Below are 25,744 nucleotides of genomic sequence, written 5' to 3'. Positions count from 1 at the left end.
TGTCAATCTTGTGACCCTTAGAAACTCTCAAGTAACAGGATATGTCAACACTCCTCCTCTCTGCATTCATTAAAATTAAGCACCTCCCCCCCCCTTAACCCATCTGTAAACATAAAGTCAATCGGCAGCTAGGAGCTTTCCCAGTCAGCAAGCAGTATTGTGAATTTTATCTTCTCTTGCAGAAATCAATTCGTCTTCGTTGCAACAGATGAAATTTCTTGTAACACCTCTGCAGGTAACAATCATTGATACTTCTTGATGCATCCATCCGAGTCTCAATATCCTTTTACACATGACACAGTTAATCACTAGAAAAAGCCAAGTAAAGCCCATAAGATAAATCTTTGGAATAGCTTCCCGCAGTCACAGCACAAAGCCTCTAGGCTCTGGCGTAGGAAACACATTAGGTTATTCTGCTGACGTTTGATGTTTTGTTTCACGATTACATGATCTAGGAAAGTAATAGTTATTCTGAAGTTTCTTTTTTTAAAAAAACAGCTGTGCAAGGTGGAGAAAAAGCAAGATCCCAAGTTGGAAACACAATTAAAGGCCCTGGGTCTAATCCTGGAAAAAACAACACCCCCATTGCAGCCAACTGGACTTCAGTTAGTCAAACCTGGTTGCACATGTTTGTACTGGTGGGATTCCCACTGACTGCCACACCCAACTGGTATAGTAATCATTGAACCTGGAGCTTCACCAAAAATTCATCAAGACTACCATCCATGTGAGTCTTTCTGCCAATGTGTTTCTACCACACCCAAGTAAATCCCAGGCCCTTCAGAGGTGCCTCACTTTCATGTCACATCATAAACACACCTTTGGGACTAACCTTGAAGAATAAAATTTCACATGAAGCTGAACTGGCCACAACAACACTAGTTGTGTGCATGCATAAATGGGCCTAAGTCCCAGTATGTTGTTTTTCAGTGAGACAACTAACTTTTACTTGATTTAGTTTAAATTGTCATTGGGGATGCCCATACTCTGTGAAGGTTTTCTTTCCTTCTCCCCCCCCCCTTCCTATTTTTCACCTTTGTTTTTAAATCCACCCCTACTTGAACTCTCTCCACTGCTTCTCTCTAGCCAAGATTGGTTGGGAGCAGCAGCACATAAAAACTAGCTGCAGTTTCTTTTAAAGGCACAAGCTATTTTTCAGCTACTTTTTAAAAACTAAGGAGAGATTTCAAAGCAGCTTGGGGATTCCATTGATCTTGGGGTTTAGCTACTTTAATGGTTCCAGAACACCTACAGAGAATCTGTATTGTGTACCTCTCCCCTTCAACGGCACCCACAGGGTGTGTCTGGACATGGACAGTTTGGCAGAACCAGACTTCTTCCACACTTTGAAAACCCAGTGATATTTTGTAGCCAGGTGAGCAGTTCCCCTTTCCCCAGATCCAAATACTGGGAGGGATTTGGATTTGAACTATACTATAATGAAAAGCCTAAGTGCTCCTTCTCCCCCTTGCTAAACTCCTGACCATGATTGCCTTCCACTATTTGGGTTTTTTTGTGGGGGGTTTTGTGGGGGTGGGGGAGAATTGTGCTGCTTGGAAAGGGAAGGGTTAAAGTGATAGAGTCAGTTGCTGGAGCAGAGCAGAGCAGAGAGATGAAACACGGAATAGGCAATAGTTAGAGCAATACAAGCCATATCTGTCCACCCCCACCCCAATCTACTGAACAGATGCACAATAGGCTATCTTCATCTGTCTGCTCCATTGTGTAAAAAAAAGAGAGAGCATTAATTTCATAAAATTATGAAGTTAAAAAAAGCAGGACCTGAACAAAGGAACGGAGAACAGAGTGCTTTGTGCATGATGCCATGCAGATGCACTATAAAAACAAAAACATTGCAAACACACAGTTTTGCTTTCTGAAGCCGCTCAAAACCCTGCTTGCTTCACCCCCCCCCCCAAAGTAAAACCATGGAATAATATAGTAGAGTTTACTGGGGTCCTGCAATACTTCCACTATAGTCATTTACTATGAAACGGCCATTGTTCATTATCATGATGTAGGAGCACATTCCAGCTCAGACAGTGTAATATCCCTAATCAAGCCTAGCACAACTAAGTATGTATTTACTGTACACATTAACAGTGCAATCCTAGACATGCGTATCCATGCATAGTTCAGTGAAACTTACTCATAGATAATTGATGGAACTATCTGCCCTCCCACTTTCTCAAACAGAACAATTTTTTGTTCTTTTTATACAGTAGTTTAAAAAATGCTGTTGAGGGTCTCTGTCCAAACCACACTATCCAAGTTTGAACTGCTGTTTTAAGTCAGGTGGGGGGGGGGATGTCAACCTGGTGCCAAGTGACCCCACCCCTCTTGTATGTGCTTCTACTATATTACGATTAACGCTCAGTTGGTGGTATTTCAATGCTGAATTACTACAGGGAAGGGGATTGCACTGTTTCTTGGGGGCTTCCTAAACAGGACTGTGCAAGTTGTTCAGAAGTAGATCATATTACTTCTGTCCTCATGAGAAGAAGCAATTGATAGGAAAGGGCCATAGCTGAGTGGTAGAGCAACTGTTTTGCATACAAAAGGTCCCAGGTTCAAACTCTGGAATCTCCAGGGCTGGGAGAGACTCACTGTCTGAAATCCTAGAGAGTCACTTCCGTCCATGTAGACAATACTGAGTTAGATGGAGTAACAGTCTCTGATTTGTTTTAAGGAAGCTTCCTATGTTCCCATGAGTAGTAGAGCACCCTTTTCATCAAACCAGGTTCCTTTTTGGACAAACATGTGTGATAGCCATTAAATTCTTCCTCAGTTTGGAGGAGGAACAGCAGCAGATCTATCCTCACTGAAGCATAAAAGTGCTAATCAGAGGCTGTGTGACCATCTGTCAGGAATGCCTGCAGCTATATCCTGAACTGAGCAAGAGGTTGGGCTAGATGCCTTTAAGTCCCTCCCATCCCTGAGAATCAATGAAAGGAATTCAGGATGGTCAGTGCATAGTTAAAACTGTGGAATTCTCTCCCACAAGAGGCAGTGATAGCCACCAACTTGGATGGCTTTAAAAGTGGATTAGAAGGAAAATGCTATTGGTGGCAGCGAGCTATGATGGCTACATTTTACCTCCGCTATTGAATGACGTATGCCTTTGAATACAAGTTTCTGAAAACTGCAGATGGGGAGAGTTGCTGTTGCACTCAGGTCTTGCTTTCCACATGCATTTGGTTGGCCACTGTGAGAAGAGGGTGCTGGACTAGATGGGTCCCTGGCCTGATCCAGCCACCAGACCTTTCTTATGTTCTTATATACAGAAATGAAGTCCTTTATGACTTTACTACTGAAGACAGTTTGGTGAAAGCTTAGGATTGTAGCCAAGTAAGTTCTACTCAGTGTAGACCCATTGAAAATTAATGGACAGGGCTGATTTACATTAATTAGAATTGATGGATCTACTCTGAATAGAACTTATTTGGATACATCCCATCATGACATTGGAAGCAGAGCATTAATTTAAACCAGCGTACGGTTTCAGAATGAACATGCTCTGCACTGTAGCCTGTTCAGCTGCCTGTGCTCCCTTTACTCCATGGCTCCAGGGTGTGGAGGTTAATGGAGCTGGGAAGGCTGAGAAGATACTACATGACTGGAGCTGGATTATATTTGATGTTACCTGAAGATGAGACTTGGTAAACTACCAAAAGAACTACCTTCCTGGACAGGAGCACAATGAACCCATTAAATGATAAAATTTGCTCCCACAAGAAGTAGTGATGGCCACCAACTTGGACAGCTTTAAGAAAGAGGCATAATCATGGCTATCAATGGCTACTAGCCACAACGGCTATGTACTGTCTACACTATCAGAGGCAGGATGCCTCTGAAGACCAGTTGCTGGGAATCACAAGTGGGAAGAGCACTGCTGTTGAATTCAGTTCCTCTCACATGCTTCCAAGCAGACATCTTTATTCCCAAAGCATGAAAATTTGAGAAGTCAATGTACAATGGAGGGTGAAAGAAAACAACCACCTTGTTTTGTGAATGTACCTTTTCACATTCTTCACTGAGGCTTACTTAGGAACAGCTCTGCTTGATCTTCCAGTGTAGAGAACATAATGTGTAGCACTTTATGAGTTTGAACTTTCTAGAAGAGTGGAAGGATATAGTTATAGCTCCTCTTTTTTTCTTATTTTCTAGAACATAGCTAAGCATTATTACTAGCACTGGAAAGGGTAAATACACTTAGCCCTAGGCTAAGCAGAGGGTGGAGGGGCCTTCTCTTCCTTTAAACCTAATAGAGGTGTGGTAGAAGAAATATTGGCAGCTTATCACGCAGGAGTGGGGAAGAGAAGCACCTGCTGAAATTCCATATAGAGCAGTTACTGTTAAAGGTATAATATTCTTGTCCTGTACCATTTCTGAACATCCTCATCCAATACTACATTCCCTTTGGGGCAACCTTCCAGGGACCACATGCTAGTAGTAGGTGGAGACAGATGCCAAAATGAGCGAAGCAGTTGATACCAGTTTTACATTTGCAGTAGGCTGGCTTCTGCACACAATCATGCACCCTTCTCTCTATCCTTCATCCAGGCAAGCAAGAGACTTTTCAGAGCTCACAGACATGAAAAAAGCACACAAGAAGGGTGTGCAGTGGCCAAGGGAGAAAGGGTGTGGCTGGGAAGGGGAGTGGTCTGGGGAGACATTTAACTTCCAGGCCTGAGGTTCTCTACTCCTTCCATAGAGTGATGAGAAAGGTTGAAACATAACATGCTTCTTACAAAACATGGCGCCACCCTTTTGTGATCGGTTTTGTCCTACTCTGAGATACTTGGCTACTCTCCCCCACCCTTCCTTTTTCCTTCTATTCTCACCCCAGCTTGGGATTTTGCTGATCTAATGTTGCTGGTGCCAAGACAACTAGAACAGACTTTTGCCATTTCCATCCTCCCCAAAAATCCTCCTCTTCATGGGTTGTTTCTTGTTCCTTTCTGTTTAATGAAACAGGCATCCTGGGTTTGTTTATTTGTTTTTGTTTTGCATAACATCTTTATTCTGAATGGATCTATTGCATTTGGGTTAACTGTAAAAATAGTTTCAGGATTCAGGGTACTACCAAATGTGCTAACCACAAAATATGCATGTATGTATTTATAAATTTACACCTCTCAATTCAGTGCCAAACATTGCCAAAAAGAGCAACTGTCATACACGAGAGTGAGAACAAGGCACATTTTGTGTTCTTATGGTGTGTGTACTGCCACTGAGGGTTGTTGCTATTGGGGGGGGGGACTTTTATACATCTCCAGCTTCCATACATATATGCATAGCTAGGTATTGAGGGAGGGAATTGGTTTGCATTTAAAAGTGAACCTAACTAATTCACACCTCCTGAAACAGTGTACAAACTGAAATGCAGTCTTCTTGTGAAAATCACACTTCTCTGAATTTTCCAATACACTTAACCAGCCAAGCAATGTGTACAAAGCAGGAAAATTTCAAATTTATGAATTTGAAATTAATACTCTTACTGCTAGGATTAAAATATTAGAGAAGGAGTCACAAAACTAAAAATCTAAAAATATAAGTCAGGCTGTAAAAAAAGTTCACACTGAACTACATAAGGCAATAATGAGAGGCAGAAGTGTTTATTATTAATTTCATAACAAAGTTTCTTGTCTCTTAGCTCATGCAGTAAAAAAAAACCACACACCAAAAAAATCAGATTACTTGCATGCATGATACCCAAGGATGAATATGCAATGATACTTTGGGGATTGGTGAAATCTTCCAAGAATATTATATTTCCCTGTACTCCTCCAAGAATGCTTCACAATCTTCTACAGGGGCTTACCTCTCAAGTATGCAATAAAACATTGTTGTAGGAGCACAGGGATTATTTGAATCAACCAGTATCCCAAGAGGAAGTAAAGGAAGCAATAAAAAGACTAAAATTGGGCAAACCACCATGGCCAAATGGCATCTTGAGAGAATATTATAATGCATTCAAAATGGAGCTCTCACCCTGGTTAACTAGACTATTTTATTCATCTTAGAAGGAAGTGAAATTCCCCAAAGGTGGCGAATCTCAAAACTGACTAGATGACCCTCTGGGTCCTTTCCAACTCTACAGTTCTGTGAATCCAGTACACCAATTGTGTGACTAAAGGCTAATGGTGAGGCATGATGGAAGTTCTAGTTCAGCAACATCTAGAAAGTGCCACATTTGCTACCCTAGTGTACACCAATAAAGATACAGCAAATTTTAACAGGGAGAAATGTAAAGTATTGCACTTGGGCAAAAAAAATGAGAGGCACAAATACAAGATGGGTGACACCTGGCTTGAGAGCAGTACATGTGAAAAGGATCTAGGAGTCTTGGTTGACCACAAACTTGACATGAGCCAACAGTGTGACGCGGCAGCTAAAAAAGCCAATGCAATTCTGGGCTGCATCAATAGGAGCATAGCATCTAGATCAAGGGAAGTAATAGTGCCACTGTATTCTGCTCTGGTCAGACCTCACCTGGAGTACTGTGTCCAGTTCTGGGCACCACAATTCAAGAAGGACACTGACAAACTGGAACGTGTCCAGAGGAGGGCAACCAAAATGGTCAAAGGCCTGGAAACGATGCCTTATGAGGAACGGCTAAGGGAGCTGGGCATGTTTAGCCTGGAGTAGAGGAGGTTAAGGGGTGATATGATAGCCATGTTCAAATATATAAAAGGATGTCACATAGAGGAGGGAGAAAGGTTGTTTTCTGCTGCTCCAGACAAGCGTACACGGAGCAATGGATCCAAACTACAAGAAAGAAGATTCCACCTAAACATTAGGAAGAACTTCCTGACAGTAAGAGCTGTTCGACAGTGGAATTTGCTGCCAAGGAGTGTGGTGGAGTCTCCTACTTTGGAGGTCTTTAAGCAGAGGCTTGACAACCATATGTCAGGAGTGGTCTGATGGTGTTTCCTGCTTGGCAGGGGGTTGGACTCGATGGCCCTTGTGGTCTCTTCCAACTCTATGATTCCATGATTCTATGATTCAAATGCAGTAGAATAATTAGCTAATAGTGTAGTAAAAATACAACAAAGTACAGTGGTACCTCGGGTTACATACGCTTCAGGTTACATACGCTTCAGGTTACAGACTCCGCTAACCCAGAAATAGTGCTTCAGGTTAAGAACTTTGCTTCAGGATGAGAACAGAAATCATGCTCCGGTGGCACGGCGGCAGCAGGGGGCCCCATTAGCTAAAGTGGTGCTTCAGGTTAAGAACGGACCTCCGGAACGAATTAAGTACTTAATCCGAGGTACCACTGTAGTCAACTAAGAAATGGGGGGGGGGCCCACACAATATTGTGCCTTATCAAACTGCAAAACTACTACTACAAGTTCCCATAAAGGTAAAGGGACACCTGACCATTAGGTCCAGTCATGACTGACTCTGGGGTTGCGGCGCTCATCTCACTTTATTGGCCCAGGGAGCCGGCATACAGCTTCCGAGTCATGTGGCCAGCATGACTAAGCCGCTTCTGGCGAACCAGAGCAGCACACGGAAATGCCGTTTACCTTCCCGCCAGAGCGGTACCTATTTATCTACTTGCACTTTGATGTGCTTTTGAACTGCTAGGTGGGCAGGAGCTGGGACCGAGCAATGGGAGCTCACCCCATCACAGGGATTCAAACCGCCAACCTTCTGATCGGCAATTCCTAGGCTCTGTGGTTTAACCCACAGCACCACCCACCACCCACCACCCACGTCCCACAAGTTACCATACTACTAGATTATACTCTTTTGTCAGTTCTTCCTCTTCTTATTCTTCCATACATATGAATTCTACAGACAGACAGACAGACAGACAGACAGACAGACAGACAGACAGACAGACACACACACACACACACACACAGTTCAACCTTCCTCAAGCTCTGATGTGTCAAAAACAGAGAGATCCCCAGCTATATCCTGGTACACCTCAGGTGGCCAAAGCACATCCCTTGCATAGACTACAACCTGTCTCCCCAAGCCACACTTCTCTCTGCCCTACATTGCACCTGCATCAAGTGTTTTAGAAAGGCCACAGTGAGTCCTTGAACTCTGATAATGCCTTTTGCTTGCCTGGGTGGGAGTGTGTGTGGAAACTATCCTGCTATACTAAGGTAACAGATACATTGTTTGCTCTGCTCACTTTTTATCCCTGACCTGCCCAACACTGGAGATTGTGGTGTTTTTGGATACATGGTTTTATTTACACACATAGAAAACATGATCTTGTTCCCCCATTAGGCTGCCATGGAAGCCCCCTCAAAGCTTTGGTTTCATCACATAGAGCAAGTCTGGAGTGTCTTCCCAGCTCCAAATGAGACTGCCCCACTTGGCCCTAGCCTATCATTCTCCTACCCCTAGGATAACCTGGTGTCCAGCTAGGTGAGGGGGGGGGAAGGCCTACACCCTTCTCCTAGAGGCATCACTAGCTAGTTGTTTTTATGGCAACACACCTGTCAGGGAACTGCCATCAGAGCATCAGGTGGTGGAGGGACTCAGGCAGGATGAAAGAGACTCAACTGCTGAAGCAGGGACCAGCAGGGGGAGGAGTGGGTCTCTGAGGGAATGCGAGCAGGAGGGAGGGCTCAGGGAGGCTTCCAGCGAGAACAGTGGTGAGGTATCGGAGTCTCCCATAGGGAGACCCATACCTCGCAGGAAACTGTCACGCCGTGAGTCCAGGAGACGCGTTTCCGTTAAGGAACTTCTTTGCTGGAAACGCTTCCGCAGACAGCCACTGTCGGACTCTACTAGTGACTAGAGCAGACATGTCTGAGGAGCTCCGTCACACACGGAGGTTTGTGGGGGCGCACAAACTCTGAGGGAGCACGTTTTCACGCACAAGCAGCTAATCAAACCCTCACAGCAGTCCGACAGTCTTTGTACGCTGCCTGTGCAAGAGAAGGCATCATGAGCGAACCAACCGGAACCGGAGGAGCAGGGGCTGGAGCTGGTCCAAGCTTGGAAGATAGATACCGAGCGTTGGAGGTTCAACTGGCCCTGCAGACGGCGAGGCTGGAGGAGAGAAGGGCTCAGGATGCAGACAAGAAGGGGAGAGCCACTCAATTCCCCAGAAAGGTACCAGGATTGGTGCAGAAATTTGGGGGGGACCCCAAGGATTACCATGCTTTTAGGACAGAGATGCAATATGCCCTTAATGTGCAGTTCGATGAGTTCCCTGATGAGGAATCGCGAGTTGCTTTTGTAATTGGGCATCTTGAGAAAGGGGCTAGAGACTGGGTTCGACCCCTAATGGCAACGCACAATGACATACTAAAGGACACAATGAAGTTCTTTCGTGCAATGGATATCATGTTTTCCAGCGATATTGAGGAAGGGGTGGTGCGCAGACAGCTAATGGCTTGTAAGCAGGGGAGTCGATCTGTCCGTGAATATTGGACTGAGTTTACCATGCTGATTCACAGACTGAGTTGGGATTTATCGGCGGCACCCGTTCAAATGCTATTTGAAGAAGGTCTTTCTTCGGGGGTGAAAGACGAGCTGGCACGGAGCCCCAGGGCGGAGTCTATGGATCAGCTGACCAAATCTGCGCTGACCATAGGAGCGCGGCAGGAGGCAAGAGCCTTGGAGAGGCGGGAAGGGAGAGGGGAACGTTGGAAGGAGTTCCGCATTCCAGACATTCCTGAGCCAGCTTTCCCGCCGGCAGAGCTGATGGAAATCGGAACAGCGCGCGCGCGCGCATTTTCAAAAACCAGCGAGGGAGCTAAGAAGGAGGGAAAGGGCCCCCGGAAATGCTATCTCTGCCAACAGCCAGGCCACTTTGCCAGAGTCTGCCCCCAGAGGAAGGAATGGCAAGGGATGGTGGGAGCTGTTGAGGGGGGAGAAGAAGGGGGAGCGGAGCAGGTAAAAGCCAACGCCTGGTTGCCACAATTGGGGCACTGCAGCCAGGCCAAAGAGCAGTGAAAGTGCCCGTGCCAGAAGCTCCTCGACCTGCTCTAGTGATTGAAGTGTCGCTAGAGCTGCAGAATGGGCATCCCCTAAAAATAAAGGCGCTATTGGACTCAGGCAGCTCCTGCAATTTTATGAGCAAGGAGTTTGCTGCTGAACACCAGATACAGACCATCCCTTTAAGCAACCCCCTGCAGGTGACCACGATTGATGGCAGGGAGTTGTTGGGAGGAGGAGTCCGCTTGCAGACTGTCCCAATGATAATGAGGGTGGCAAGGCACACAGAACTGATAGCGTTTAATGTGGCCACCCTGGGAGGCGCTCCCATTATTTTGGGAATGAGCTGGCTAGCTCTACATGATCCGCTGGTTGGCTGGCATCAAAGAGTGGTGTCCTTTGGTTCAGCACATTGCCTAGAACACTGCAAAGGGGAGAAGGGTTCAGTAGGGGCCCAAGCCACCCTAGCAGGGACTGAAGTAATGGGGAAGGTGAAGGTACCACCACAGTATGCAGATCTCAGCGACGTGTTCAGCGAGAAGGAAGCTGACCAACTACCACCTCATAGACCCTTTGATTGTCAGATCAATTTACTCCCTGGAGCACAGCTTCCCGTGGGCAAGTTGTATGCCATGTCAGACAGGGAAATGCAGGAGTTGCGAGGGTTCATTGACAAGAACCTGAAGAGAGGCTTCATCAGAGAGTCCAAAGCAGCAGGGGGGAGCCCAGTGTTCTTTGTGGACAAAAAAAATGCGGACAAGCCGAGACTTGTATGTGATTTTAGGCGGCTGAATGCAGTGACTGAACCGGTGGCGTTCCCTATGCCCAGAATTGATGATATTTTGACCATGGTGAGGAAGGGAAAGATTTTCACAAAGCTGGATCTAAGGGGGGCGTACAACCTGATACGCATAAGGAAAGGGGATGAATGGAAAACCACCATGTTTACCCCTTTGGGGGCGTTTGAATACCTCGTTATGCCATTTGGATTACAAGCAGGCTCCGCGTGTTTTCAATCTTTTATGAACCACGTGCTGGGCCCTTTGCTCTACAAGAATTGCGTTGCCTTTCTAGATGATGTGTTGGTGTATTCTGAGAATGAGGAGCAACATGTGAGAGACGTCAGAGAAGTGTTGAGCAGACTGCAAGCCAACAGGCTGTGGGTCAAACTGGAGAAGTGTCGGTTCCATACCAAGGAGGTGGAATTCCTGGGGTACCGCCTGTCAGACAAGGGATTGGCCATGGATCCCGGCAAGGTACAGGCAGTGCTGGAATGGAAAACACCCAAAACCAAGAAGGATGTGCAGAGGTTCCTAGGGTTTGGAAACTTTTATCGTAAGTTCATCCGCAACTTCGCCCATCTGACGGCGCCCATCACTGACTGTCTCAGCAGTAAGAAGAAGTTTGTATGGACGGCGGAGGCGGAGCGAGCGTTTGAGGAACTGAAAAGGGCCTTCGCCTCTGAAGAACAACTTCTGCATGTGGATTTACGAAAGAAGCTAAGGGTTGAAACAGACGCATCTGACAGAGCCATAGGGGCGGTGCTTCTTCTGCAGCCGGGGAAGGAGGAGTCGGAGTGGCGTCCGTGTGCCTTCTTCTCGCGGAAGCTGAACAAATCCGAGAGGAACTACACGGTGTACGACCGAGAACTGCTTGCTATTCATGAGGCGTTCCGGAGATGGAGGCATCTGCTAGTTGGTGCACAACATAAAGTGCAAGTGTGCACGGACCATAAAAATCTAGAGTACTGGAGAACGGCGCGAGTGCTCAACCAAAGGCAGTTGAGATGGGCCCAAGAGTTCTCCAAATTTAACTTTGAGATTTGTTATGTGCCAGGCCCAGAGAATGTTAGGGCGGACGCTCTCTCACGCAAACCTGAATATTTGGAGGGGGAGGGAGCACCCGAAGAAACCCATATCATTCCAGAGGACCGCTGGGTGTGTGGGGCGACTTTGGTGGGGCAAAGGGAATTGGTAGAGGGTACGGTGCAGGATGCATACGCCCAGGGGAAACTCAGGGATCTCAGAGGGGAGGAAGACAAACCCGGTGGTTTTGAGGAGAGAAATGGGGCATTGTATTATAAGGGAGCGTTATATATACCTGAAGGGGAATTGAGGGAGAAAGTACTCAAGCAGCTGCACGATAGCCCCACAGCAGGGCACTTTGGGCAACACAAAACCATGTGGCTGGTTACCAGGGAATTTTGGTGGCCCAAGGTCAGGGAAGATGTGCGGGAGTATGTGAGAGGGTGTGAACAATGCCAAAGAGCCAAGGGGGAGAGGCAGGCGCCGGCTGGTTTATTAGAACCACTGCCCACACCTGAGAGACCGTGGGAAGCAGTGGCAATAGATTTCATGACTGATCTGCCAAGGTCTAGAGGGAAAACAGCCATCATGGTTGTAGTAGACCTGTTAACTAAAATGGCCCACTTCATAGCCTGCTCACATGCGGTTACAGCAGAAGAAACCGCCAAATTGTTTGTAGAGAATGTGTTTAGGTTGCATGGCGCCCCCTTGAGGGTGGTTTCAGACCGAGGGAAACAATTTACTTCCAGGTTCTGGAGGAAGCTCATGAGCTTACTGCATGTAGAGGTTAATTTCTCGACGGCCCGTCATCCTGAAACCAACGGGCAGGCGGAAAGAGCAAATGGGGTTCTCCAACAATATTTGAGGTGTTATGTTAATGACAGAGAGAATGATTGGGTGGAGAAGCTGGCGTTGGCAGAATTTGCCTACAACAATGCAGAGAACGTGTCCACGGGGATGAGCCCCTTTTTGGCTAATCACGGGTGCCATCCCAGAGCCTTCCCAGGGGGGGAGGGGGAGAACTGGAGCGTTCCAGCTGCGGAACAGTTCGTGGAAGAAATGGAAGCGATCCATCGCCAGCTCCAACTCAACTTAAACAGGGCTAAGGAGGAATATAAGAGGCAAGCAGACAAAAACAGAAGGGAAGGTGAAAGCATCAGGGTGGGGGACCAGGTGTGGCTGTCAACCCAAGGGTTGCCATTCAAAGGAGGTTGTAAGAAATTAAGACCCAAAAGGCTGGGTCCGTTTGAAGTCATACAGCAGGTCAATCCAGTGGCTTTCAGGCTCCGGTTACCGAACCACATGAAGCTGCACCCAGTTTTTCACAGGTCGTTGCTGTCACCGTATAGAGGAGACAGTGAGGGGAGGGTCACTAGGGGACCAGCAATGGAGGAGAAGGAACACAGCTACCATGTAGCGGAGATCCTCGATTCCAGGTGGAAGGGAGATCAAGTAGAGTATTTGGTAATGTGGGAAGGGGAACCGGAGTCGGAAAACACCTGGGTTAGGGCAGAGGATGTCAATGACGAGGTTTTAATAGAGACTTTTCATCAGAGGTTCCCACGTAAACCTCAGCCTGTAGCGAGGTTCCGAAGGGAATACTTTGCCACCACCGACGAGGAAGAGGAGTTGGAGGGGTTCCCAGATTCTGAAGAGGAGGAGGATTCAGCTGGCCAGGACGACGATCGATGGAGAGAATTGTTCGAGACGTCAGAAGATGAGGAAGATTCGTTTCGGGGTTTTAGCCCTTCACCTCCCAGGGGGGAGGAATTGGGAGGGGGTGAGGGGGGCCCTGGAGGGGAGGTGGATGTCAGGGAACTGCCATCAGAGCATCAGGTGGTGGAGGGACTCAGGCAGGATGAAAGAGACTCAACTGCTGAAGCAGGGACCAGCAGGGGGAGGAGTGGGTCTCTGAGGGAATGCGAGCAGGAGGGAGGGCTCAGGGAGGCTTCCAGCGAGAACAGTGGTGAGGTATCGGAGTCTCCCATAGGGAGACCCATACCTCGCAGGAAACTGTCACGCCGTGAGTCCAGGAGACGCGTTTCCGTTAAGGAACTTCTTTGCTGGAAACGCTTCCGCAGACAGCCACTGTCGGACTCTACTAGTGACTAGAGCAGACATGTCTGAGGAGCTCCGTCACACACGGAGGTTTGTGGGGGCGCACAAACTCTGAGGGAGCACGTTTTCACGCACAAGCAGCTAATCAAACCCTCACAACACCTGTGCTTGACGAGTTCTTTTGCCATATATAAAGGATGCTTGGCAGGCTTGGCTAATGCCATTAACTTATCAAAGAGTTTGACCACTTCAGCAGTTCCTTGTACTACAGGCTCTCATCTTACAGCTACAAAACCTTAGACTTGGAGGGAACCTGAATACATCATCAAAACCCCTGCCACCCCATGCTTGTAACAGTGGCTTTCAGGCTGCAAAAAGTGTTGGTGCCCCCCAATTTGCAAGGTGGTGAGGGTATTTCTTCCCCACTCTCCTTTAAAAAAAATAGCAAAGTTGCTGCTCCAAGCCACAGCAAATGAGGAATTAGATTCAGGGCACATTTAAAGCTGACGCTATCAAATTTGCACATTCTGAAACAATAAGCAAATTGAAACACAGCTGTCCTTCAAAATTCACACTTAATCTGAATTTTGTGATGCAGTTCTCCAACCAACCGGTGTTTTCAAAAATCCATTTATTAGGCAAATGTGTGCACAACAATGGATGTATTAGTGAAAAGATCATTAAGATGCACTATATTGAGAGAAACTGTTTGTAGAAATGTGTGCTCTAGTCAAACCTGCACATGCAAATTTGTATGTGAAGAGAAATTCAGAGTGAAATACTGAAGAATTTTCATGAGGACTTTAAAAAAAGTAAGAAAATTAGCAAATTGCTGTAGAAATATAGAGAACTGAATTTAAGATTGGGAAAATGGGAAACTGAGAGAACCAAAATGAACACATTCTTCCATTCTTAGTCACTACTTCATTTATAAAACAACACCTGAATTGCTGATTGCTTAGCAAAGTTACAGCCTGGAGCAACTGAGCATCTCATAACAGTTTAAGTAACCCCCCTGGAATGTACAAAACTGAATGTAAGATTGGGGTTGGTGGAGTAGAAACTGAGAGGAACTGAAACTGACAAATTTGTCCTTCCCTACCTGCAGCCAAGATGTCAGGACTGTTATGAGGAGTTGGGTATGGGTGGGACCAACAAGTTAGGGTTATTGTCCAGGTCTATAACATGTTCTTGTTCATAAATGATGGAAGGCATAGAAAATAGGTGAATATATTAGGGTGGGGATGGAGAAGGACTGGAAATGTAAAACCACATAACACTTTTTGCTCTATATTCACTAGAGCTTCAGGTTTGTCAAGTTGCATGAGCATCAGATAAAACCCCTAAGAAGACTGTGCATGAATGGCACCTCACTCCAACATGTACTAGTTCAAATATATAACCAGGGGTCTGATGGATATATTTGGTGGACCAATTCACCAAACGAGTGAGGGATGCCTTTGGTGGAGGAATCTGAAAACTTTTAACTTTTTGAGGAAAATTAAGGCTGGATCTACACTGACCTGTTTAATGTTATTAGAACGATATTAACCAGGCAGAGGGCCTTTTCGGTGGTGGCGCCCGCCCTGTGGAATGCCCTCCCATCGGATGTCAAGGTGATGGACAACTACCTGACATTCAGAAGACATCTTAAGGCGGCCCTATTCAGGGAAGCTTTTAATGTATGATATTTTAGTGTTTTTTGGTTTCTGTGGAAGCTGCCCAGAGTGGCTGGGGAAACCCAGCCAGATGGGCGGGGTACAAATAATAAATAATAATAATAATTATTATTATTATTATTATTATTATTATTATTATTAGATATATCCTCCTAAAATAGCACAGGGAATACCTGTAAATTAAAGTGCTTCGTACCTTTGTTTTTTTCCATCAAAATACTGTCTCTCTACTGCTGGTTGCTCCGCAGCGCCCTCTGGTGTCAACATTATGAACGTTAAAAGTAGGACATCATGTGTCCAAGTACCATATTTTTCCATGTATAACACGCCCCCGTGTATAAGACTACCCCTATTTTGGGGGAGGATTGCCCAGAGTTCTTGAGCTTTTTTTTTGGGGGGGGGATGCCTAATATCACTCACATGACTGACAAACACTGACAATTGCATGCGTCGCTGATGCAACCAACCGTCTGCCCGCTTGCTGCCAGCAATCACACACCCAGTTGCAGCAGCGGTAGTCAATCCACAGCAGCCCTTGCTGCAGCCACCAATCACCCACCCAATCACCACAGACAGGTTCCTGCTTGCAGCTGCAACCAAGATAAGCTATCTTGTCTTTAAAAGACATATGAAAGCAGCCCTGTTTAGGGAAGTTTTTAATATTTAATGCTCGATTCAAAGCTGCCCAGAGTGGCTGGGGAAACGCAACCAGATGGGTGGGGTATAAATAATAAATTATTATTATTATATAATCGCCCATCCCTGCTCTGCACTATCCATGCATAAGATGACCCACTATTTTTTACATTATTTTAGAGTAAAAAAAAAATACACGGAAAAGTATGGTACATTATGAAAACCATTCCTTAACCCTTCCTTAACGTTATAAACTATGAATGTAGATCTGCCTAAGAATCCTATTCAACTGATGTTCAGATTTTTATTTACTTGGCATAGTTATGTAACGCTTTAGACCAAAGAGGACCTTGTAGTGGCAATGAGCTCTCCAGTAATAGGGTGTGTGGATGGGGCAGAGTCCTCCCAACACCAAGATCGTGGCTGCTTAGCTGGACAAGTTTGTTGCAGAGTACGGCAGCAGCAAAGGCAGAGCCATGCAGTTTATTTTACCTAATTATTCAACAACATTTGCATACCATTTTACTGTAAATAAAGCCTCTATGCAGTTTACAAAGAATAAATGTTAGAAATTGTCAGTAGAAAACAAATGTTAAAAATAAGCTTATGAAAAGGGGAAATGAAAAAAAATTGACAAAAGTATACATTATAAGCCAAGGGTTGAAAGACCTACATTGGCTCCCAGTACATTTCCGAGCACAATTCAAAGTGTGGGTGCTGACCTTTAAAGCCCTAAATGGCCTCAGCGCAGTATACCTGTAGGAGCGTCTCCACCATCGTTCAACCCAGACACTGAGGTCCAGTGCCGAGGGCCTTCTGGCGGTTCCCTCACTGCGAGAAGTGAAGCTACAGGGACCAGGCAGAGGGCCTTCTTGGCAGTAGCGCCCTCCCTGTGGAACACCTTCCCTTCAAATGTCAAGGAAATAAACAACTCTCTGACTTTTAGAAGACATCTGAAGGCAGCCCTGTTTAGGGAAGTTTTTAATGACTGATGTTTTAATGTATTTTTAATCTTTTGTTGGAAGCCGCCCAGAGTGGCTGGGGAAACCCAGCCAGATGGGCGGGGTAGAAATAATAAAATATTATTATTATTATTATTATTGTTATTATTATTATTTGTTGTTATTATGGTTCTATTCGGCTAACTTGTAACTCAGAGTTGATCCACTGACTTTAATAAAGCTTGGTCAGTCATGTTCATTAATTTCCATGGGTCTGCTCTGAATAGAACTAACTATGGCTAGAACTCTAAAAGTATTGATTAAAATACATGTCAGCTTTACATGCATGGATATGCTAGCCTCAGCAGAAGTGGTTTTTAAGATACAGGGAAAGTGCCTGCCTCATGTCAATAGGCAGAGAGTTCCAGATTGTAGCAGCTGCCACACTAGATCAGTTACTTCCAAGTGCAGCATGAACATTTTGTAGTGCCTGTAAAAGTCCCAGTTCCACAGATCAGAGTGGTTATATATGGGGTAAGTAAAATGGCCCCAAGTGGTTAAGGGCCTTACATATTAATAACAGCTTGAGTCTGGCCCAGTAACAAATTGGCAGCCAATGCACATCTCTGAGCAGAACTCTGTTATATCTAGTTACAGGTAGGGTAGCTGTGTTGGTCTGCCGTAGTCGAAACAAAATAAAAAAATTTCTTCCAGTAGGACCTTAGTGACCAACTAAGTTTGTTATTGGTAGGAGCGTTTGTGTGCATGCACACTTCTTCAGATACAGAAGTGTGCATGCACATGAAAGCTCATACCTTCTCTCTCATGCTCACCTGCCCACTCTCTTGCTCTGGAGCTGCTGAGAGTTCCTGCCCCAAATATTTGGAAGACAACAGGTTGGGGAAGGCTGGCATAGATGCAACATGGTTGTGGGCAACACCTCCCATCACTCCTAACCATCGGACATAGTGACCTTAGTTGGTCACTAAGGTGCTACTGGAAGGATTTTTTTTTTATTTTGTTTCTGTTATATGCTGACAATGTTTCACTCCTGCCAGCCACCGTGCTGCAGCGTTCTGCACTAACTGCATTTTCCAGTCCAAACGCAAAGCAAGCCCCGCATAGAGCGCATTGCAGTAATCCAGCCTTGAAGTCATCTATGCCTGAACGACTGATCAAGCTGTCCAGCAAAGGCTCTGGATTTGTGATGTTGGTTCTGCTGGTGGAACCACATGGCTCTGACCTTGCTACCCCTTGCCCCAGTCTCAGCCACTTCAAGAATGGGGGAAACCATTCTTTAGCACACTATCAGAGCAAATGGCTTTTGGGTTTTCTGTGGATAGACGGTTGTTCTGTTTAGCTCTGAGAGTGGGAAAGGAGTGAGGCAAGGGGGAAACCACTCAGACCCAAGCTTTCTAGGCATGGGACAAGAGGAAATGTGGACCAGCCCTATGTTGGCAACCCCTCCTCTATTGTGCTATGGTGCACACTTGAATCCCCCCAATAAATCCAAATATCCTTTATATTGTCTAGCACTTTCAAAGCATCTTTCTATTGCTGTAGTCCATAGTGGTGTATGCCTTTCATGGGGCTTGACTTCCTCTTTATCTCCCCCCACCCCCTCCCAGGCCAACTACTGCAGGTTAGCTGTTAGGGTAAGAGGCGCGACAACAGGGACAGCCACCAGTTGACACTCGGATTATCCTCTCCCCTTGCATAGCTAAAGTTTGATTAATCCTTCCCTCTCGCTCAGCGAGAAACACTGGCAAACCCTCCTGGCATCTTTGTCATTATCTCTTTGACAGCTTGCCTTTCTTGCGCTCGCAGTTCTAGGTCAGTCTGCATGGCTAGTCAAACATGACAACTTGACAAGATTAAGGCAGGCCGGGGTTCTGCAATTTGTAAATGGAAGGGGTTGCACTCCAAACCTCCATTGATAACAAAGCAGTGAATATATATATATATATATATATAGAGAGAGAGAGAGAGAGAGAGAGAGAGAGAGAGAATTATCTCTGTTTGTGCCACACTCAAGCATGTGTGTGGGTCTCTGTAAGTGCACGCATGGGCAACGGAGTGTGCAAGTAATCCTAGGATTATGCAGTTTCCCCAGCTATACAGAAAGCGCAAAATGCTCCAGCAGAGATAGAAGATTGAAGTGTGTGTGTGGTGTGTGTGTGTGTGTGTGTGTGTGTGTGTGTGTGTGTGTGTGTGTATGAATGCCTACAGTAGAGTCATAGTTGGAAGGGCCATAGTTCAGTGGTACAGCACCAACTTAGCATCCTGATTTATCTGGTTCAGACCCCAGCATCTCTGGCTAGGGATCATGAAGATTCCCTGCCTGAAACCCAAGAGAGCCTCTGCCAGTCAGTGTCAGCAATACTGCATTAGATGAACCAATGATCTGGCTCAATATAAGGCAGTTTCCTTTGTTCTCATGCCCCTATATGTTCTTGACTTGGCAGGGGCTTTTTTCCCTGCTTTAATGGGATTACAAAAATGGAGATGATCTAGGTATCGCACACCTAACAGGCAGATCTGTGTTTGGCTTCCTGGACCACAAGTTTGTATTCTACACAACCTTACACTGTTACAAACTCATACTTAGGCAAGAGAGGGAAATGTCACAACAAATACAGTTTGAAACATGTATTTCCAACGTTCTGTCTCATAGAAGCCTAAGGAGAGCGAGCTGGATCAGGCCAATGACCCATCTAGCTCAGCATCTCAATCAGAGGCCTGTGGGAAACCTGCATGCAGGACGCAAGCAAAACAGCATTCTCCCCTCCTGCAGTTTCCAGCAACTGATATTCAGAAGCATTATTGCCTCCAACTACCAAGGCAGAGCATAGCCCACTGGGGCTAGTAGTCACTGATAGCCTTGTCCTCCATGAATTTGTCTAATCCTCTTAAAGTCATCCAAGTTGGTGGCCATCACTGCCTTCTGTAGGAGCAAGTCCCATAGTTTAACTATGCATTGCACGAAGAATCACTTACTTTCCCCTGTCCTGAATCTTCCAACATTCAACTTCATTGCATCTCCCTAGGTTCTAGTGTTATGAGAGGGAGGGGAAAACTTTTTCTATCCACTTCTACTTATGTTCTTAGTTCAAAAGAGCTGTCATAATTAAAAGATTGAAACATAAAAGAAGAGAACACTTCCTGTGTTCCCTTCCTCTGAATGCAACAATAGGAAAAAGATACACTGCAACAGCCCAACTGAGGAAATTGGGTTTTTTAATTACTATTTTGGGAAAGTTGGGTACCCAAGAAGGCTACAAAATGGGAGAGATGCTTGTATTCAAGGGCCTCACTCCATCAATCCATTTGTATAGGCAGCTTTCCACATACACACAACATGTGCAGATGAAGATGCTCAAATGCATTTATGTCCACATCATGATTCACACCTGAGCCCCACTGAACTGATTTGGTTACCCATTTCTATAAGGAATTACATCACCATCCAGGGCCACAAGTTGTTGCACTGGATGGGAACCAGATTGGGTCCAGTTCTGAAAACAAAAGGAAAATAACAATTGCACAACAACTAGTGTGCGTGAAGTGGGGAGTGAATCCTGCAGCTCTCACACATTATACAAATGTGCAAATCCAAGAAAGAAAGAAGATGCACAGAGCACTCCCTTGCCTGACAAAAATCCAGCTGTTGCCCTCTTTTGCCATCTGAAATCTTGCTTTCATGCCTAATTTCTTAGCTATCTGAGGATGAACAGAAACCATATGCTGAGTGAGCTTCAGAATCAAATGCTGCAGCTAGGAAGCAGAAGTTAATAGGAGCAAAGGAAGCCACCTGATGCTGAGTCAGACCATTGAGTCCATCCAGTTCAGTACTGCCGACACTGACTGGCAGTTGCTCTCCAGGGATTCAGGCAAGGGACATTACTAGCTTTACTTAGAGATGCCACTGAGGATTGAACCTGGAAATGGTGGCAGCTAACAACAGGTACAAGCTGTCTTCGCATGTGTACAAGTGTTTGCATACAAGAGTGTACACTTGCCGCTTTGCGCATCTCAACTGTTTGTGTACACATGTATACCCGTTGTACACACACTGGATGTGACATCTGAACACCCCTAGCGTGTTTCCTGCCCTGGCCTCCCTTTGAGAGTGGTATCTGCATCCAGAGGGCTAACCCTCGTGAGCGTTTCAATTTTTGTGTCATGTAAGGGTGCATTTTGAAATTAGCATTTAAAAAGAAGGGAGCCAGCATGCTCTCCGTTTAAGCTGACACTGTTCCTTTTCCTCTGTGGAAATGAAATTTATTAATCATAATAAAACCATCATATTCTGAAGGCAGAGGTCACCCTGAGGAAGAAAAATAAAGTTTATTCATCACATGAAAGAGGGGAAGACTCAATATATATTCTCAGATAATATCTGCACGGCCGTTGTTTGGAAATGTCTCCCTGCATATGCTGATGCTTAGGTTTCTTCATGAAGAGTTTGACCCTCTTGTATTACACAAAGAGGGGAGCGTTCTCTTTAAAAGCAGCAAGCGACTCATCCCAGCAATAGCTCTTTGCTGGTAGAGGCCAATGAAGTGACCCATTTGATGGATTTGCCATGTTCATTTTGGAGAAGGCATTGAACTGCTATCAGAATTTGGTCTGAATCACAGGCGGGGATCCTGTCACCAATGGGAGATATTCGGTCAGATGTCCCTCATGCATGGGTGAGCTATACAAATCTCCCACCCAACCAGTTAGCCAGATCTATAGCGCCACATCCCAAATGTAAACAGCAGTGAGGGGTATGTGAAAAAACGATGCCCTGACAGCCAATCACATGGCACCACAAAAAATCCTTCTCTTCCTCTACCTCTCCCTCACCACCCCCAGGTATGGCAACATTTTACCAAGTGTGGGTAGGTGGATGGGTTGCAATATCGGTTTATAAGAGCAGCACTTGCCTACAGGGTAGATTTTGGCCCATGCTGATTGGCCCAAAGAAAACCCCAGAATGCCTTGTTTCTGTGTGGTTTACTTTGCCACTCAAGTGGGCCAAAACCATCTAAGAGACAGAGGTATAGGACCCCCACCTAAAATGAATGCTGCATCCTTAAAGTTAGTAGAGTTCCAGGTGTGCGATAAGGAAAATGTCAGTTCTGGCCTCAGTTTATATATAATTCTGCTTTCTCTGTGTTCATTAAATAATTGAATTATTATTATTATTATTATTATTATTATTATTATTATTATTATTATTTTCCATGGTTTTTAATTTAGGTATGCCACCCATGTATAACTTTGCTTTCACAGAAGACTGTCTGTGGAGACATATGAAAAGCTGTTTTGTAGGGCTTTTTAGGGCCAGGCAGGAATCAACTTGCACCTCACAGTACATCTTAGAAATCTGCTAGTTGAGAAAGGAAAGAAGTGGAATTTAGTTGCTTCATTCATACCCACCATTAAAAGTCTTATTTGCTTTAGCTCTCCATTCATTTGTCTTCCGTTTATTTTAACAAGTGATTCAAAGTTAGTCCATTCATTTTCGCCATTCTCATTTCTTTTCATTTTTCACTAATGTCAACGAGGGACCCAACCAGCCTCCGGATACCTGTAACTACCGTGTTTGCCACCCACATGCCTGAGACCTTCAGGCATTCTACTGTTCAAAGCAGGACAACTGCCAAGTTTCAAAGAAACTGTGGAAAGGATCCTTGTTTTTGAGGCAATTTCAAAAAAGCACACATCCCTTAAGATCCCCTTTCAATATGAAATCCAGTTACATTTCTCCTATGTACAACTTTTGTGGTTATTAAGATGAAATGTTTAGGCTTTCTACTCCCACTCCAAAGAACCAGCTGTGTCAAATTTGAGGGAGAGAGAGAACACCGTGTCACCATTTGGTAGACATCAATTTTTTGTCTGTCCATATCAACTACTATTCCTCTTCCCAGTCCCTTTATCCTTTCTCTTACTTGTGCTGTAGTTACACCTGTAATTACCTCAATTACATCCTAATAGAAACAGTGAAGAAAGGACTTGTTTTATTTTCATTTGGAACTCATTTGATTTGATTCCTGTTCAAACTAATTCATTTCATTTTTTTATTCTGTCCTTTTTCATAACAAGTGCACACTCTTCATATATTTTAATATCTGTTTCCCCCTTGAAGCCACTTATGGCAATGAGGTTTGATGATGAGGATGGTGGTGGTGATGATGATGATGATGATGATGATAATAGTGCTGGTTATTTTTGGCATCCACCTGTCTTGAGAAAATAGAGTGCACCTGTGGAGATAAAGTCAAACTGCTGCAATAGTAGCACCAAAGTCACCTCCCCAGGATGCAAGTCTGAGCATTGTGTATGGAGGCCCTGGGCTGCCCAGACTACAAGACCCCACTCCTCTCGGCCTCAATAATGTTGTCCAGAGTACCAGTCTGGCTGCAAAAGTTGCGAGAAAGAGGCATACAAGGTGCCATCTTAGGTGCCGTCTTAGGTAGGCGTTGCATAAAGTTGTATGGAGTTTACTCCTTAGCTTCTTCTCCTGAATATACCCCACAAGGCAGAGGAGGTTTAGGGCCAGTTTTCCTTCTCCTAGATGGGTTCCCTTCCCAGGTTGATGAGCCCCATCTGCCCCTCACTTCCCTATACAGCATGTGCAGAAACTGCCTTCTGGACTGTTGGACTTAATATTGCTCTCATCCACTCAATCTGCCAGAGCCGATCTCTTCATTCAGGGAAAGTCCCTAACTTACCAATTATGTTTATTATTATTGTATTATTTATTAAATTTGTATACCACCCTATACCCGCATGTCTCAGGGCGGTTACAATATGAAAGCACAGTATAAAAACACACAATACATAATAAAAACAACCCAATGAAACAACCAAAGGTTTGAGACCCGTTGGCTACCCCCATCTGGTTTAGCCGACCAGTCAAAGCAGTTTGTGTAGTGTGGCTGCTGTTGCATGCTGACAGCTTCTAGGAGCCGCAGGTGAGACCACGGTGTGTCCCCCACCACAGGTGATTCCCCTCTCTAAATACCACATACACTAACAACAGCAACAACAACATACACTCCCACATGCAGGAAATGTATTATAGAAGGTCTGTGGTTTGTCTCTGATAGTTTGTGTTGGGTAATTGCTGGCATATTACAAGGGAATTTGAAATGCATTAATGGTTGTAAACTATACTTTATTCAACATCTCCGGGCAGTCATTTTACAAACCACTTTCTGAAGATTTTCTTCTTCTTGCAAAGTGTGCTATTCATCTTTTCAATCAATCAATTATAAGCACAATTCAGGGGGGGAAACCCAGTTAAGTTTTTCAGAAATGAAAAAGAAAAGATTTGAGAAGGGGGAGGGGAAAAAAAACCTAAGTGAGGATATCCCCCAAGCATCTCAATAAGAACTGAGGATGCTGAGTAGCTGCAGACTGCTGTCTGACAGTTGAGTGGTGGTGAGGGTGGGAAGATCTAGGAAGGGTCAAGGAGTGGCGTATTTGGGAAGAGAGCGGAGCTCCAAACACTCCAGATTGCAACATTTAGTTGAAGGTCCCCACATTATTCTACTATTAGAATTAAAACAAGCATAACTTCTAATCCTACTCAGAGTAGACCCATTAAAGTTAATGGACACATCTAATTTGGGACCACTAATTTCAATGGATCTACTCTTATAGTTGGATATTTCCCAGTGTCTTTCAGTGCAGGGGTGTGTGTGTGGCAATTTGATAACGAACAGCAGCTAAATTCTCATTGCCTGCTCCCAGACTTTGGAATTCCCTTCTTGGAGAAGCTAGACAGGCCCCCTCTATGTGGTCCTTCTGTTGGCAAGTGAATACCTTCTTCTTCCAACAGACTTTTGGGAACTCACAGCTCTTTTTACTGTAATCATTTGTATGCTTTAAACAGATTTTATAAATAAATACAGTTTTAATTATATGAATGTTTGGTTTTTTCTATGGTTTTAGTGATTCTTGCTTTTATATGTAAGCTGCTTTGAGTCCCATCAGGAGGAAAGGCAGGGTATAAATAAATGTGTAATAATCATCATGAATTAAATGTTGCACAGCACATGCACCTAGTCTTCCTGTGGCAAAAACCCTCAAATGCATCACATGTTTCAATCTACATTGTTGGGGAAAAGGCTAATCATGTTTTGTGTCCCCCTCCGCCACAGCTGCCTTTTAAATTGCTAAACAAAGAGACACATTCATTGCTACCGCACAAAAACACCAGTATTATTTGGTCCTAATTTGTCAGAGCAACTTCTGCCAAAGTGAGAAACTCATCAGTCAAGATTTATGACAAGATAAATGCTTTCCATTTTGTATAGACCACAGTAACAACATTTCTCTTTGGACTTTGTGAAAGGAAAACCATTTGCAATGAATAACCTTTTCGCACTTCAGGCTGAATCCGAAACGTTGCAGTGCTTTCTTTTAAAAAGAAGCTCTTGTTAATGCACCTACAGGAGTAATCTCAACATTGTTAGCTATAGGATTACTGCAGGTGTGTGAAGTAAGGCAGACACAAAATGGGGAAGGGGTGAATTACACACACACACACACACACACACACACACACACACACACGAGTCCCCTCATATTTGGGGATGAAATATTACCCTCACACTGACTTGGCTTAGTGGCATCATCCTGTATCCATATCCGCTAGGCTACATAGCAGCCTCAGAAAGCCTTTTGAGAGTAAAGATAGTTTTCCCTTGTC

The 25,744-nt window shown here is 44.9% G+C and overlaps 1 protein-coding gene across 35 annotated transcripts in view; it reads left to right on the top strand.

Annotated features, from left to right (window-relative positions):
• The window catches only part of RBFOX1 (RNA binding fox-1 homolog 1), a 1,500,640-nt gene that overhangs the window by 1,467,686 nt on the left and 7,210 nt on the right, over nucleotides 1-25,744 (top strand). For 9 of the 35 annotated variants that reach the window (XM_081170175.1, XM_081170147.1, XM_081170178.1 and 6 more), the window contains one exon: nucleotides 183-235. The exons of the other annotated variants lie outside the window; for them this stretch is intronic. In XM_081170175.1, the coding sequence (XP_081026301.1) occupies nucleotides 183-235 (53 nt within the window). The remainder of the gene's footprint in view (nucleotides 1-182; nucleotides 236-25,744) is intronic. 35 annotated transcript variants of the gene reach the window in all.

Source organism: Podarcis bocagei, assembly GCF_964188305.1.
Source record: "Podarcis bocagei genome assembly, chromosome: 14".
In the NCBI taxonomy this organism is placed as follows: Eukaryota; Metazoa; Chordata; class Lepidosauria; order Squamata; family Lacertidae; genus Podarcis; species Podarcis bocagei.
The sequence above is the reverse complement of the archived record's forward strand: the minus strand, read 5'-3'. Positions and strand labels throughout refer to the sequence as shown.